Source organism: Falco peregrinus, chromosome 7 (assembly GCF_023634155.1).
Source record: "Falco peregrinus isolate bFalPer1 chromosome 7, bFalPer1.pri, whole genome shotgun sequence".
Classification (NCBI taxonomy): Eukaryota; Metazoa; Chordata; class Aves; order Falconiformes; family Falconidae; genus Falco; species Falco peregrinus.
This window is the reverse complement of record NC_073727.1, coordinates 54,855,941-54,872,914: the sequence shown is the minus strand read 5'-3', so window position 1 is coordinate 54,872,914 and position 16,974 is coordinate 54,855,941. Positions and strand designations below refer to the sequence as shown.

At 37.7% G+C, this 16,974-nt stretch overlaps 1 protein-coding gene across 3 annotated transcripts in view; it reads right to left on the bottom strand.

Moving 5' to 3' along the window:
- ATAD2B (ATPase family AAA domain containing 2B) overlaps positions 1 to 16,974 on the bottom strand; it is a 77,819-nt gene that overhangs the window by 19,085 nt on the left and 41,760 nt on the right. For 2 of the 3 annotated variants that reach the window (XM_055810089.1, XM_027777473.2), the window contains exons 18-24: positions 15,143 to 15,329; positions 14,300 to 14,485; positions 13,515 to 13,650; positions 13,020 to 13,216; positions 10,527 to 10,686; positions 7,089 to 7,211; positions 1,735 to 1,872 (exon numbers count right to left, since the gene is read on the bottom strand). In XM_055810089.1, the coding sequence (XP_055666064.1) occupies positions 1,735 to 1,872; positions 7,089 to 7,211; positions 10,527 to 10,686; positions 13,020 to 13,216; positions 13,515 to 13,650; positions 14,300 to 14,485; positions 15,143 to 15,329 (1,127 nt within the window). The remainder of the gene's footprint in view (positions 1 to 1,734; positions 1,873 to 7,088; positions 7,212 to 10,526; positions 10,687 to 13,019; positions 13,217 to 13,514; positions 13,651 to 14,299; positions 14,486 to 15,142; positions 15,330 to 16,974) is intronic. The other variant, XM_055810090.1, reaches the window with a different exon arrangement.

Sequence of the window (16,974 nt, the reverse complement as noted above, 5' to 3'; positions counted from 1 at the left end):
GTTCTCTTCCTAATTTCTAGTCTCTACTGAACCTATTACATCAATCTTCAAGTGTGCCCATATACTACTTGAATCCCTTCTGCAGATTTCTGATTGCTCATCAATTCCTGTTTCTCTCTCTTGATTACTAGCTTCATTACATCCCCCCTGGACTAGTTGCCTTTCCTAGACTCAGCTTTAAAAGGCAGATTTTCATTTGATCATAGTCCCAAACACCACTAAGCCCCAAATTTACTTGCCTTCCAGCCTCGATCACCAAAATACTAGCAGGAACGGTGCCTTAACCCTAACTTCTTTTTTGTTTACACACAGAAACACTGGCAGTTGCATTCAGTTAATGGCTCCAGTCTTCAAATGGCTGCCATTGCATCCACAACATAAGGTGGAGAAGACAGCAGAGGTACCAGAGCTTCTTTTGATACAAGTCACCAGTAACAGCTGCTATCCCTCTTCCCAAGAGATGTCTGGCTTGGAGGTCTGTAAACCCTACCATCTGCTGCACAGCATGCACAGCCAGGAAAGGGCTCTATACACCAGCCAGAGTGAGAATGTCCATCTTGGATTTCATAGGAAACTAAAGAACCACAAATACCGAGAATCCCTTTCCCTCCTCTTTGTTTTTGCACAAGCTGCCAAATGAATGAAGAACAGCTTGGATCCACACCATCAATTTATTATATAACAATTTATTCAAGCCATAACTCTGTACAATTGACTTTAATTCCTTTAACGGAAGAAATTACAGCTTCAGGAAATAAAACCATACAACTCTAATTAAACTATTTGACATCAACACTATCATTCATATATAAACAATGTTCATCTCTGGGCAGTTATCACCATGCCTAGAAAACTCTTTCTTAGCAAAGAAAAGCACCAGTAGAGCACACACGAAATCTAGTCAGCTTCAATCTATCAGTTTGCCTATTAAGCAATAATTGATAATGCTATTAATAACGTATTAATAATGGGGACTCCACATCTTCAGCGGGAAAGCCATGCACAAGCATCAGTATATCCCTCATATTCACTTTCTCTTAAGAGTCTTTGTCTATAACAAAAATATCTGTTGTGTATTTACCTGTTCTAATCAACTTACCTCTTGAAAATAATTAGCAGTGCCTCTGATTACCTGAACAACAGTCACTCCTCACAATTCTACAGATTTTGATCACTTAATTGGACTAATCCAGTAGGCTGCAGACAGAGTATCTTAGCATCTTCTAATAATGGACACTGACTATTGAAAACCAGGCACCGTAAAGAAAAATATGGTTAAATCTGTAATCCCTTTTTAAACTTTTTGTATGATGTTGTATGCATTGAAAATAGGGAGTAACTATAGTGCACGTGAGAGTATTAAGCAGCACATAGGTATGTACCTATGAATACACACACAGAATAAACAACTCTTAACACTCAAACAGATAAATGTGATCTTCTCATTGGATCAGTTGTCTTATACTGAAAATAGTCTTTTACAAAGAAAAATGTAATAAAGAGTACTACAATGGAAAAACAGGTATTTTTTATCACAAAACCAGATATCTGCTTCTTTACAACTTCCTGGGCACAGATTTCATGTAGGCAGAAAGAGTATTTCCTAAAGTTCCACGTGTTTCATGCCTAAAAATACTTCTGGAAATAATCAGTAAACAGCAGCAGAAACATATTTTAAATGTTTGTTGTTGGAAGTACCTCTAATTTTGCACAGTTATTACCCAAGGTACTCACATGCACATTTATTCGCAGAGTTGGGCCACACCGTCATCGTGGGTTTCTGTTTGTTCCGAAATGCCTCTTCAACTCTAGCTTCTGTTTTCCGTACAGTGGAACCATGAGGATTTATTTGTTCTGCTGTTACTGATAAGCCTGCATACAGAAGATAACCATACCTATTTAAATAAACCAAGCTGCATAAAACTACTGAATTTAAAAAGAAACTTGGAATACCATATTGCAATAAGAACACATCAATTAATATTTAGCCGGACATTCGAAACAAAGATTAGAATATTTGTTTTCTACTGACAAAATAGCTTACTGGTTGCATGGTCTTAAAACTTTCAGCTCTGATGGATTAGAAAAATATGACTGTCTCTCACACATGGGTCCCCAAAGATTGCACTCTTCTATCCTTATTTCCTCTACCAAGTAAATTCTTATTGACAGTTTCAATTTTTCCTGATTTTAAACAGATGATTTAAAGTAAGTGGCAATTCATAATGGCGTTGTATGCCATATCAAAAAGAGTATCTGAATAAAAACCTTGTATTGTCACCATGATCTATGTTATATAAAATGGATCCATTTCAGAGTCAATATGAGCTCTTAGATTAACAGAATGTTTCTGATTTTAACAAAAAGTCTGGTTTGCTTAATGCAATGTAAGTTCATCTCAAAGCTTCTACTATTTCATAGGTTTCTTAATTAAATTCTAAAAAAGCAAACTTTCATACTGGCTAAGCACATTTAAAATAAACAAAACTCTGAAGTTTCATATTTGCAAATTACAATTTCCTATCCATCCAGTAAAACAGTCTTCAAAATGTCATACTGTGTCTCCAATAGTAACCAAAACCAAATGATCAAGAACTGACAAGAAGCTCTAAAACTGATGAATGCAGAAATTAAGAGATTCATAGAGGAATTCTCACCTAACAGTTTAGTAAGTTACGGCATATGTTTCTAGGTACCATTACAAATATTTTAAACTGCATATCAAATACATTTCATTACTCACAACATCTGCCACTTAGAACCACAGAACGGGTTGGGTTGGAAGGGACCTTAAAGATCACCTAGTTCCACCTCCCTGCCACAGGCAGGGACACCTTCCACTAGACCAGGTTGCTCCAAGCCCCATCCAGCCTGGCCTTGAACACTGCCAGGGATAGGGCATCCACAGCTGCTCTGGGTAACCTGTGCCAGTGTCTCACCTCCCTCACAGTAAAGAGTTTCTTATTTATATCTAATCTAAATCTAGCTTCTTTCAGTTTAAAAACATTACCCCTTGTTCTATCACTACAGGCCCTACTAAAAAGTCTCCCTGCTTCTTTCTTTTAAGCCCCCTTTAAGTACTGGCAGGCTGCTGTAAGGTCCCCCTGGAACCCTCTCTTCTCCAGGCTGAACAACCCCAGCTCTCTCAACCTGTCTTCACAGGAGAGGTGCTCCAGCCCTCTGACCATCTTTGTGGCTGGGCTCGCTCCAGCAGGTCCATGTCCTCCTCGTTGGGGACTCCAAAGCTGGACACAGCCCTGCAGGGGGTCTCACAAGAGTTCAGTAGCGGGTGAGAATCACCTCCCTTGACCTGCTAGTCACCCTTCTTTTGATGCAGCCCAGGATTAGGTTGGATTTCTGGGCTGCAAGTGCACATTGCCAGGCCATGTTAAACTTCTACCTTGTTATCTGCTGGTTTCAACAAGAAGCTGCAAATTCCAATTACCTAGTACATATTGTTCTTAATTTACCAACTTAAAACTTGCTATCCTTCGATTTACCATCTATCAACAACAGCACCTCATTTCAGCAATACAAGAACAAGAAATTCTAGTTTAACTTCTAGTTACTAATTTTATTATACAGCTTATCATTCTGTACTTCTTTTGAAATTGTTCACCAGTCTAAGTACCAAGTAAAAATGTCAGATCTCTTAAAAAATAACAGAAAAGTTATGAAAAAACAATGTAGTAAACACCTTCCATTTTAAAACTCTGTAAGATTGCTAAATAACTTGCCAAGAGAATTGTGAAAAAAATGGATATGGAATTTTTTCGCCTTAACCTTTATCTTCAGTATCCTGGAAATAAATTAAGAACTAATACATAGCACAATTCAGAAAATCAATGGCTTTTCAGTATGGTAAAGATTAAAAAGCCTATTGCATGTGTCAGTTACCTTCTAAGCTCCTCTGTGATTCTACACTGAAACACGTGATGATACTTCATGAGAATGTATTAGAAGCCTCATGCAGATCACCTTCCTCAATTCCATCCAAATGTCATGTTGAATGTTGAAGTCTTTCCAAACATAGCCAAGAAAACGGTGGCCAAGATCTAATGAAGCACGGGGTATGTTCTTTTTGTCAGAAGACAAATCTCCCTTCTGACGGCCACTGCCACCCTCTCTGACTCAACCTGCGACTGCAACACTACCTTGGCCTCTTTTGAGCAGGTATTAATACAAATTTTATACTCAGTCCAAGAGCCATTAGTAGAGTCACATGATAAACCTGGACTTTTCACAGCCCCACTGTTTGCATTATTACTCCTTTCTCACACGAGTGCCATGCTAAGAATCTTAACTCTGGTAGGGCTTGAAGGTAGGATCCTTTATCAAGCCAAGTCCAAGCATATAGCAGAGAAATATGGACACTGTGTATTTTGGTTGGGGGGTGGGTGGTTCCCCATCAGACTGTACACATGCGAGTTTGGCACTTTCAAAGGAACATTAAAAGAGAAGCTTAAGGTAGTCTGAGCTGAAAAAAAGCCTGCTGTGCATCACACAGCAAAGCACACACACTGTGGCTTCAGTCTCAACAACCATTTAAGCCCTCATCTGGACATCTCTTGTTGAAATGCAAAAGAAGTACTTAAGGGCTCAGTTCCCCCTCTACTCTGTCTCATCCAGTGGTCAGACAATGAGGCCAGCTGCCCGATTCAGCGTGATTTTTGTTGGTATCAACAACCACCCTTGCATTTACATGACCAGGTGCACAAAGCTTTTGGACAGCAAAAGCCATAGTTTACACCACTTACAGTTCTCTTCAAGTTATTTCCTCACTGAAACATTCCATTATTTCAAAATAGACTCTTCTTATGAAGCAGAATGGAAGGAGGAGGATCTGGGGATCACTTTTATACGTGACCATCTGGTAATTGATGCAAAGTAAAAAACCAGAAATCTCTTAATGAACTTGTGGACATTCTATCAAAAGAAGAAAATACAAGTGTATGCCTTTTTGTCCCTTGTCCAAAATGTTCTGAAAGAGGGTAATGCCAGAGTCAGACCCGCAGATGCACTGTGATGTTGCCGACCCACTGTCTTGCTGAGCATATTCTGCAGAGCAAGACGGGAGTAATGGCAAGGCAGTCACATCCCTTTCATCCATGACAATGACCAGCATCAAGACTACATGTCTCAAGTAACCATCATCTTGACATTCTGCACCACAATCTTTGATGCAACACCCAATCCATGGACCTCAGACCTCAAGAGCTTGATGTTTTATTTCATTCATAACTAATCAATCTAACACAGCTTCTTCCATGCATTCCAAATCTGTCCTTGCTAATCCAGTAAGTGATCTTAGTCTTCCACACTTCACAGCTGGGCCAACTGAAGAGCTCATTTGTTCTTGCAACTACCACAATGTGGTCCAGAAGCATGAGCATCTTTGCAATCTGACCTGCCAGTACCTATGACACTGTAACAGTTTCCACGCCAATGCACAGAATGCACCTTGAAACTTGCCTGTTGCCGCATGCGAGCTGTTGTCACTCACAAACTGGTACTACTAGTCACTTACCTATATCTGAAGGTCCACTAACCAGTATCTGAGACCGTTACTACCTTCTTTTTCTGATTTAACAAGTTCATTGCGTGACATCATCAGCCTTAATAATGACTTCTGAAAACCCACCTCTTTCAAAAGGTCTGCAGGTCATGCCCCAGAAATATATATTACTTGGTCACTGCCACAAAAAGAAGGGCAGCATTCCAGTTAGCTCTTGTGAGGCTTGCAAGGAGGGACTACAAGCTATATAGTCACTCTCTGTAACAAAGAGCTCTTACAAACAGTCACTTTAACCTCAGCAGCTATAACCTTTAACAATCATGGGGGACTTGGATAATTAACTGAGCATAGCTCACAGCGTGACACTAAGGCCAGAATTGTGAATATTCCTGTACTTCTAATAGAAAAGTACAGAGGAGAAATGAAGGCATTATATTAATTCTATTTTACAACCACGTTGAATTACAATTGGTTCACTTATCCACAATTCAAGACACACATTGGAAGCCTGTACAGAATTAGGCAAAAAAAATGCACGACTGAATAGGAAAATAAAAGAACTGTATCTGTTTTAACCTGAAGAAGAGACAACCTACAGATACTTGCATAGTTCAAAGAAAATTATTAATAAATTCTACCAACAGAAGCATTTCAAGCATCAGCAGCTGTAAGGTAAGCCCAGCCAAATACAACCTAGAAATCAAATAACGCAGTATTTTACCAAAGCAGGAGGCAAAGCAGGAAACAACTTGCCAAAGTAAAAATGGAATTATTGAAATCACTAATTCCAAAATCAGCATGAAATTTTGTTCTAATGTTGTTTTCCAGTGATTTTCAACCTTTTCAACTTTCAGACCTTTAAAACTTTTCTGTGGAGGTACAAAGTCATTCATGTAAACAGAGCCTTGCTCCCCTACTGCGAATACGTTTGGGCTCTTGATGGTCACTGTAAAAGCTGTGCACAGACTTGGATGTCTATGGACTACCAGTTGAAAACAACTGCACTAATTTAAACAAAAACTAAGTCACTGACGCCCTCCAGTGCAGGGGGTTGTGTTTCCTGATTCTGGACTATTAGATAGTCAACCTCATGCCCCTCTCAATGAGGATGTAACAGCTGTTTCTTAATTCAAAAAATCAACAGATTATCACCAAAAATATACTTGTGCACATGCCAGGGTGAACTGAAAATCCACTGGTTTAGATGCCAAAGACCCTTATCATAATTGTTATTACACTGCATTATGTGGTATTTTTAGAATACGTCTCTGGTTGCACCAAATCTTCAGTTAGTACAGCAACCCCAACATTTACCTGTTCACCGTGTTCTACAACACTGTTTGTACCAGTAGGCAATGCATTCTTCCTTTACAAGGACAGACAGTGCCTTACCAGAGTAGCTCACACAGGTGGAAAAAGTAGACAAAAGTTTCAAGCTCAGCCATCCTTTAACATGCACTGAGCCTGAGATGCTTTCTATAGTTAGTCTTCAATTTAGATTTTTGTATGATTATTTGTAAATTCTGTTTTCTATCCCAATATGTTGTGTTGTGATAAATGAAGTTAAATATACCTCTTTTTCTTCGTGCTTCCTTGATTTCTTCACACATCTTATTAAATTCTGGATCCAGTTCAGCAGCAATGATAGCATGAGCAGTGTCCTTCAAAGTACACGCTCTATGTCTAATTATTTTATCTAGAAAACAGGACAGAACACTTGTTAATTATATCACAATTATTTAAATTTTTGACCATTTCTATGTTGTTCTGTATTGTATATGGCAACACTGACACAGCAGAAGTAACCGGGAAATATTACATATGTATGAAAACATAGATGGATCAATACCACAGCACGCTCAAAAACCACAACCCAGCTATTTAAGAGATACAAGATTTTTCAGAAGTACAACTTGTTACTTTAACAGTGGCATTTATAAACAAATGCAAACCGGAAATGAGGAACACACCTGAAACAACTGGCAATCTTTACAAACTGGCTAGAATCAGCCAGTTGCCACAGGCAGATCTACACAGTATAAAGGAGTACAGTGCAGAGAGTTCCAAAAGCAACAAGGGACTTGTCCAGGAATTAATTTACCCACTGGTGTCTAGGAACACACATGCAATTATACCACCTGTAAAATCATACCAGACATCTCCTGCATCTGTACGGTAGACATGGCTTGCCTATATTACTCCCCTGATTTTTTTTTAACCTTAAATTATCTCTTAATTGTTATTTAACAACAGCTAAAAAATTCAAAACTGTGCTAAAACAGATTACTTTATTGCTTACATTGAACAGGTATTTCTCATTTTAATCCACTAAGAAAAACTGGCAAGAAACAAGCCTCAAGTTTGCTACATTTTCACCTCCATTTGGGGAACAGGAAAAAAACCACTGCTCCCACTGCAAGCCTAAACATGACTCATGAAAAATAGATTTTTTCAGAGAAGACCAGTTCTCATACCTTTGAAACACACACAAGAAATTATTCCAACACTGTTGAAATTTGAAAAGTAATTGTAACTTAATAAGTAAGCCTGTATGTGGAGAAAATTGACACCTAGAACATTGCTTTTCAATGAAACCTACAACGCACATTGTTTGCCTTTAGTACAAACACACTTAATTTGTCAATTCATCCATACTGAATTACTTTTTCCAGCTGATGGAGGTACTGCAACAGCAAATATCAACATTAATGTCTACAACATATTATGCAATTAGCAGATTTACTGTTTTAGCAATCACTAAAGACATCAATCAAGAATACCAGTGAATTTTTATTAAACAAGGTTTATAATTCTAGAAACAGCAAGTCAATTCTAGAAACTGTTAAATCAAAAAGAACATCCAGTATCCAGGTCAAATGAGCCCTCCATGTGTTTTCTAGGGAAATCTACCCACTTTAATCAACTGGAAACATGAAAGTTTTTACCCACATGTATTTGAGAAGCATTGTGGTTGACGATCACAAAAAAATTATACTGCATTCTTTGCAGAGGTAATATTAGTCAGATAATAAAGTTCAAGATGCCCTCTCAAATCAAAGAAGGGGGGGGGGCGGGGTGGAGAATAAAAAAAGAAAAATCAAATCAAAAGTATTTGATTGAACTACTACTCTCCTCTAAGGCTGTTACAGGCAAGATTTTGCCACACAGTGCTTCAAAGAGGCAAATACTATTATGTCTAACACACAATGGTTACGTTTCCATGCCTTTAAGAACATTTCCTGGTCAAACAACGGCGGGGGAAAAACAAAAGCAAAACCCAACTATCTTACTACATAAACTATCTAAAATTTTATAGCAAGGTATCAGGGAAAAAAAAACAATGAAGCCAGTCTTGAATCTCTGTACTGCGTGTAACACCAGCTAGTCTGGTACTTCAACTGCTTTTCCAACTTAATGGCAGGACAGAAGCAGATACTGCATGATTCTTCTGCAAATTCAAGCATGAAGCAGAGGCAAGCATATACGCTCTGCTTTAGAGAATGTGTTACGGGTTAATATTCAGTTAGTGCATCTGAAAGCATGTAATGCTTACTCAGAACAGACATGATGTGCTGTTTCAGCAGTGTATTCACACAGCAGCTCAAGAAATCTCGTGTGCCAGAAGAGCAACACATCATTAATGGGCAACTGCACAGAAGACAGAACTATCTTTCATGATCTACTCCATGATGAGAGACTCTAATCCAAAACTTAACCTACAAATAGCCAGATCAGTTTCTTCAGACTGCATTTCCTAGAATTAAACAACCAAGGCCACAGATCCAAATGGCCTAAAAATGAGAACAAAGGGTGCATATTAATGCCAATTCTTCCCAAAGCCCATCACTAAGTCACAAACATACATCAGTCACTTGCAGGAGGTATGTCTCTCACTCCTCACCTCCTAAACAGGCACTCTTCAGAAACATTCAGAATCCCAAGTGTCCATCAAGAGCTTTGATTAGTTTACATCAATTACACATTAGAAACCCTCAAAAGTGTGTTATCAGGAACACAGAAAACCTTTTGATGTATATTATAAATGTATTTTTTGTAGTTGTAAAACAAAATGCATCGTAAATTGAAGAAATAGCTTATCTTCTACAGATATGAAGCAGCACTGGGTTCAAAAGGCAATGAGAAACAAGTGTAACTGACCAGACTACGCTGTAGCTACTCCACATGAGACACCTGCAATCACCTCAGAAAAATCAAAAATTTGAGAAGAAAAATACAGAAAAATCAGGCTTTAACCTGGTTGAATGATTTCACGGGATTTAATGAAAAACTTCTTTGAACACACTGGACTACACTTGTAGATGGACCCAGATTTGCAAGTATCACATCTATTAAATACAGCTACGTTAAAAGAGTGCTTTGTCGCTGTTGTTGTTTTACTGATGGCTACTGAAGCTGTCAATTAAAAGGCAACGTACACTGTAAGGCAGCCCTAGTGAAGAGTACACAAGGTGTTCTGACCTTAGTTTTGAGCTTTTACATGCATTGCCATCTACAAATTCCATTTCAGTTCAAAGCATCCCACCCCAGTGTGTCAAGAGAGTAACTTCTGATCTCTGCTAATGAGCTGCAACTGACTTCCTTGCCTGATGGTTTATCCTGTATTATTTCTACCCCCAAATACATAGTTCTTAACTTCAAATATGGAAATATAGCGGGCTACTGCCAGACCGTGTGCAGGATTCTCTGCAGAGCTCTCCGAATTATGTTGGGGGTTTTGTTGCATATACAAAGTTTATTCACTGAAAAGGAGCTATCAAACTTAAAAGAAAACCTAATTTATTAGAAGACAACTCTGAATGCTGCAGTTCTGCTCTTACAATGTCCTCCAGTGTAGCACATGCCTCAGAACACTAAAATCACAGACCCTTAGGACTTGTTTATCCTAATTGTCACATAGGATGCAGTTTATTTAAATACCTGAATAGTAATCAAATACGTGATTAAATACCAGGCTTTTGGGTAGGTAGGCCAAAATGGAGCAGTTCCTTACCTCCAGGATCTTTGTCTGGATTGTACTCCAAAGCATTGCTGCAGATCAGGTCAATATCTGTTAGGAAATCCTTGGCTGTTAAGTAGTTGTGTTTATCAATTTTGGTTATTACTGTTGATAGGTCCATTGGCTCTTTGATAACTTCAAGGTAATCTGAAACCTATAAACAGACAGCACATAGAAATGACACAGGACCATAGGCATTCCATCTGAACACTGCCAATTTCATGTCTTTAGACTCTTATTCATTCCACATGTTTAGCTCTAATACATTAACTAAACATTTTGACTTCTAAACAAATCTATGTTGAAAACAGAAGTTTTATCAGACTAAAACACAGGACTTCCAAACCTCATTAATTTATCTTTCAAAATGAATTTAACCGTATTTTTTGAGGCAGCACATTTTAAGGTAAATTAATTTTTCATTTTACTTAGACTGGTTTACTTACAATTTTTTTATAGTGTTTTAACACTGTCATGGATTATAAAGGCAAAAACAATCAGCCTCACTTCAAAACCCTAGGGAAAACCAGGGAAACTGCATTTTGTTCACCTTGTAGGTGACTGAACAGTCAAACAGTCAGCTTTTAAATATCTTCTATTGAATAGAATAGTTCCTTCAATCAGTCATTCAACAAAAAACATCAGGTTTTATTGACTGAAGATGTTAGATTGACTGTGCAGAAGGGCAGTCTAAAGAGAAAGTGTCATGTCATAGTTCACAGCTTACTATGAGTTTAGCTTCTAACTGGAGATTTAGCAGCCACTAGGGTACACTAAAAAGTATTTAATGTAATTAACAATACTGTAAGGGTCTCAAGCTTGATAGTCAAATGCATTAGCACAACTGCTGTAACAAAGTTCACACACACACCCCCAAAAAAGAAAAAAATCTATGAATCTGTTATTTACTTCAAGGAAAAAACCCCAACATTTACTTGAATGTTTCAATGTGATTACAATTACAATCAATTAAAAATATGGACAGCCTCAGAAACAGTATTGAGTTTTTTCTTTTGAAGTCACCCATGTACAACAGTGGCTGCCAAAATACTAAAGAGTTAAATACATATTCTGATCAAGCCATAACAGCTCTGGGTACACAGAGGGTACACTCTGTCCCCTCATCCAGGTCATTGATGAGTAAGTTGAACAGGACTATAACCAGTACTGACCCCTAACTGCTGCTGAATTAGTCAGGAAAATCCTTGACTTATCACATAGCAGCATTCCCTGCAACACAAGTAGGATTGGAACACATTTAACGCATTTCCTAAGCAAGTCAAGGAGACAGGCTATTGTAGAAAAGGAAAGGATAGTCCTGTACTTACATGCACCAAGAAGGATGGAAAGGATTGCATTTAATTTCTAGCACTACCATAGATTAGCGGGGTTCTGGGCTAGTCTTTTTAAATAAGACATTTACATTTCGCTTCTCTCCACCTACAAAGCCAGGAGAGTAACTTGTTCTTTCTTTACACGCCCTTATTCATGTCAGTTTAGACCAGACAGAAACTGCCTTTACTATGAGTATCGTTTCCTTTAATAATGGACCTCCTAAGCAGTTTCATAATAAAAATCAAACAAAGTTACTGCTCAGACCAAGCTCACACTGTAAGTTGCCACATTAAAGAGCTCCTGACAGTGTTTCAAAAAAAGTCAGCTACCAAACACTACAGCAAGCTCAAACTGAGAGGGGACTGTGTGGGCCCATAAAAGATGCCTGTTCCATCCTGCATGGAATTTACACTGCAAATTTGCTTTTTACAATGCTGTATTTCCAATGTCCTATATTCATCTCTTAATGTCTTCCAAAAGAGATGCTTCTCTTCAGAAGCAATTAAGCTTTTTTTTTTAATTAGCAAGCTTGCAATCGGCCAGCATCTGATCTCAAAGTCAGACTGAACACAATCCTACTCATACAGCAGCACCTGGAAATAGACTTGCAGATCAAACTGTCTCATCAGTTAGGTGTGCACACTCTATAATCAACCAGTTAATGCCTTATAATGTGCTACCATCTGTGATTAATGGCATCCACAAGCATTACTGCTGAAATTATTCAAAAATACTATTAATGCTGAATACATTACAGAACACAGATCACTTTCCCAGAATTATCGTGCCTATGATTACAAAGTTGTAAAAGCTTTTATTAAAGAATTATATTTATGGTTTCAAGTATTTCAGGAGCACTGGTAGGGATAGGAGGGAGGGCATTTTTAAATGCTGATTTCAGTTACAAAATTGACAGGAATGCACAAGTCTTTCAATAGGTCACTGGTATAGCCAAAGAACATCCTCCAACTCTTTGCTTAACAGATGATGAGGTTGTGACCATCGCACCAGCTAAAAATCAGTAGATTCCTTTTAGATTGGAAAGATTATGGACCAAACATTATTTTTTTAACCTAAGCATTTCCTTTTTTCAATTTATATCCTTTTTCTAATAGTTTCAACTTCATTGTTTGCACATTACTGAAACAAGACCTCTTCAATATCCACCGGTTTGCTGAAGATGTTAAAGCGTTTGTCTGTGGCCAGCCTCTTGGTAACATCCCTGAGAAACAACCGCAGCTCTCTCAATGTGTTCTCTTCCTGGTCCTCCATTCGCTGTTTTTCTGCTTCTGACAGCTCACGGGCAGGACATGGCAGTGCAAGAGGAAGAACTTCCAGAGCACGAAGAGCTAGGGAAAAAACCACAAGAAGTCAGACAATGGAAATATTAATAACACAGTGGCTCTCGGGATTATGCCATTCCAATTTTCATTATAGATTTAATCTGCCTCATCGATCTAACTATCACTGCATCCTTAACCCCACAGTTCTCCATTTTCCAAAACTGGTAACTGTAATACACAAAATTTATTCTGGGCACTGATTAACACTGTCAAAGGTTAATGACACTAACCGTCATTTCCACACATTTTGAAAAAGGAAAATATCAGATAACATAATTATTGGTTTTATTGTAACTTAGTTTACCAGCCTGTTTCCTTCTTGGTGGGGGCATTGCTGCCTCATCAAGAATTAACCCTTTGAAAAATCGCAATCTGTCTTCTTCACTCGGTCTTTGAATATAAAAAACCTCTTCATACTGGATTCTGAAAATACATTTCACCTAAAAAAAAAAAAGAAAACAGCCATATGAAAATTGAGCCCCCACTCAAAAATACATGATTAATGACCATACTAAAACACCAGTCACAAATTTTTCAAAATTAGCCACAGGAGCAAAGACAGTAAATTCTACCCAAAGCTGCGTACACAGCCTAGGGAAAGAAAATACTTGTAATTCGCATTGAATTTTCCATAGTAACTAAACCTGCAGTATCCCATGATCCCAACAATGGCCCCTCTGCAGTGAAAAGACAACAAAGGGCAGGAGAAAAAAAAAAAAAATCAAAGGAAATGTTGACAAAAAAATATAAAAACTCCCCTCCCCCATCTTGAGCCTCAGAAGATACAAAGCTAAAGGTTAGGCCTTTAGACTAAATCTGCATTTAATTATACTGGAGTAATTTGGCAAAATGAACTTCTGACAAAAGGAACAATTTTGTATTCTCAGCAAAGCAGCATGGAGATCATAAAAATCAGTAACATGGACATACTTCCCTCATTAAAGAAAATTACATTTACTTAATATTACGTGTTCAGTTTGACACACTTTAAATTAGAAAACCACTGCATCACAGACTGTTTTTCCATGATCAAAACATTCTGAAGAGCACACACCTCCCTAACAATGCCTCCTTCCACAATAAACTTACCTCTTCAGGCAATTCACTATACATGGACTCAGAGGTAGACAGTAGAAATATAGGGGTGAAAGATGGTATATCTTGCAGCAAAGTTAGAAAAGTAGCTCTCACAGTTTCACTGACAGCTTCCCACCAATCACCAATATGAGGCATGTAAACAATACTTGGGACTGTTCTTCGAGCTTCACGAAAGATCTAATGAAAAGGTACAACAGTGTTTAAACTAAGAAACTCATTATCACTTGTAATGAAATTCTTGTGGACTAAGAAATGACTCACATTTGTGGTATTTTATATACAAACGTTACAGTAAAAGAAAATTATCTAATAAATAAAGGCTTTCTAAACAAGTGTTTGTGACTCTTAGCAGCATCATTCAGCTACTTTATGTCAATGGGCTAGGGGCACTATAAAACAAACACTTGTCATATATGTTTTAAAAACTTGCGAAGACTGAACAATCAAGATGAAAACTGAACTGGTTTGCAACCCATGCAAAATCCACCCCAAACCTAAAAGATTTAAAACTAAGTAAATAAACCTAAAACCGCAGCACACCAACTCATGCACAAGATAATAAAATGAAAATCAGGAACTGAATAACCATATTAAGCTTACTTGACATTAGGGATGTGACTGAGGGGGCAAGTTAAAAATGTAATTACTCTCACTAGTCAGCAGAGACACCTCAATCACCCTCCAGAGACCCCCTTCTTTTAAACTTGAAAATAGAAGGAGACTATGAAAACCTGGCTTTTAAGTTACATTACAGTCAGCTGCCTTTATATTGATGCAACTAATCTGTTCCAGAATTACACCATTGACTTATTACAAGAGAATCTGAAATGTCACCTGTGCACATGATTCTTCAGGCGTTTTGGCACTGACTGAATAAAGTGCTGGCAGATCTAGCCTGTGTACAGAGAATTTTTCAAGAGCATGCAATAGTGCTGGAGCAAGGTGTGAAGTCTGACCCGAACCTCTCTCCCCAGATAGCAGTAATCTTGGTCTGTAAGAGGTTGGCTGGTGATAAGCTGACCTGCAACAGAATAAGTCACAAAATACAATTAACATGCCAATGTTATCAATGGATGGATATATAAAAGAAGATATTTTAGAATCCAGTTTCCTACAACAGCCTGAAAAGATTCAGCTAACTCTACTATCCCTCATCACTACTCCAATTCTCAATAACCTGAGCTTTGCCTATTCTTTGATTTCACAATTTAATTCAAACTCATCTGTGCAAAGCTCTTCACATATTAAATTCATTAAAACTGTGACTATAACCAGTTGATTTAAAACCAATTCCTTGATCCTATAAAAAGACTTAATGGACCTCCAGTGAAGATACCTATTTAATCAAGTTCAGTCCTAACTACCAAAGCCTCTCTTCAGTAGCTTCAGGAATCCAAGATTGAACCATTCATCCCTTAAGTGCTACCCAAGATTTCCAAGAACCACCTAACATCTCTATATTTTGTTTATTTAAGAAATAGGACCTAAAGTAGGATTGAATAAAATCATGATTCATCTTCTATTCTAGCATATTCATACACTTTATTCCATAGATTTCTGGACAGAAAAAAGATTTCAAAGGGAAAACTGTAAAGGTAAATATTTTTTTTTGTTTTGCTGTTGAGAAGAAATCCTAAGGAGTACATACAAGCATTTCTGGGGGTTTGCACATGTTTGTTTTGGGGGGGTTCACCCTGTTTTAGGGATGAGACAGCCAAGAAGAGAGAAGCATTAGGTTTTTCCATTAGAAGTCTTTTCCATTTATAGAAAATTGATTATGAAACTAGACAGTTGCTTACATTAATTTGCATTTTCTCTCATTAAGGCATTTTTATCTGTGCATCTACCAGCTTGGGCAGTGAAACAAGACTGGCTGCTTTTATTTCAAGTTAAATATTTTGTAACAGCTATAAACATTGCTGACCTTTGGCTCTTCCATTCTGATGGTGGCGGTTACACACACAGATAGCAATAAAAAAAGCTCAGAAAGATAGATTAAGGGAGGCTTACATACTTTACAAAAATAAACACACTCTTTGAGATTATTTTATTTAGACACATATCCACACAAATATATATATGGTTGGTTTGGGTTTGGGTTCCCCCCCTTCCAACCTCACAAAAAAAGCTTAGATTTGCCATTAAAATACTTGACTAGTAACTCAAATCCTTGTTTTTAAGTTTAGATTTCCAAAAATGCTGTACTGGCATTACTCTTCAGCAGAAAAATTTTAGTAGTTTTCCACAAGATGGCTCTACGAAACAGTACTACTACTGAACAGTTTTCTTAACCTCAGTTTGTTTAGCAAATTTCCTGCAGAACCTATCACATAAAGTACTGTTCTTAACACAAAACAAAGAAATGTGAGTTTATTATTCTTAATTACTGTGGCCAGTCCAATTTATACAGGAAAGACTCATCCAAATTTCGCACACACTTTCTAAATTCCCATTCTCCCAAAACTTTCCATGGAAAACAATGAATGTACCTCCCTTCCAGTTCTTAATCTTTCAAATTACAGTGGCTTGTTACAATTAAGAATTGCTGTTAACACCCCCTTACTTCTAAGCTACACCTGTCTGTTGCAAAATATTTCTGATTGTGGTGTCTAAGATGTGGCCTTTCCTAAGGCCATGCATAGATCTAAAACATTCATCCATACACT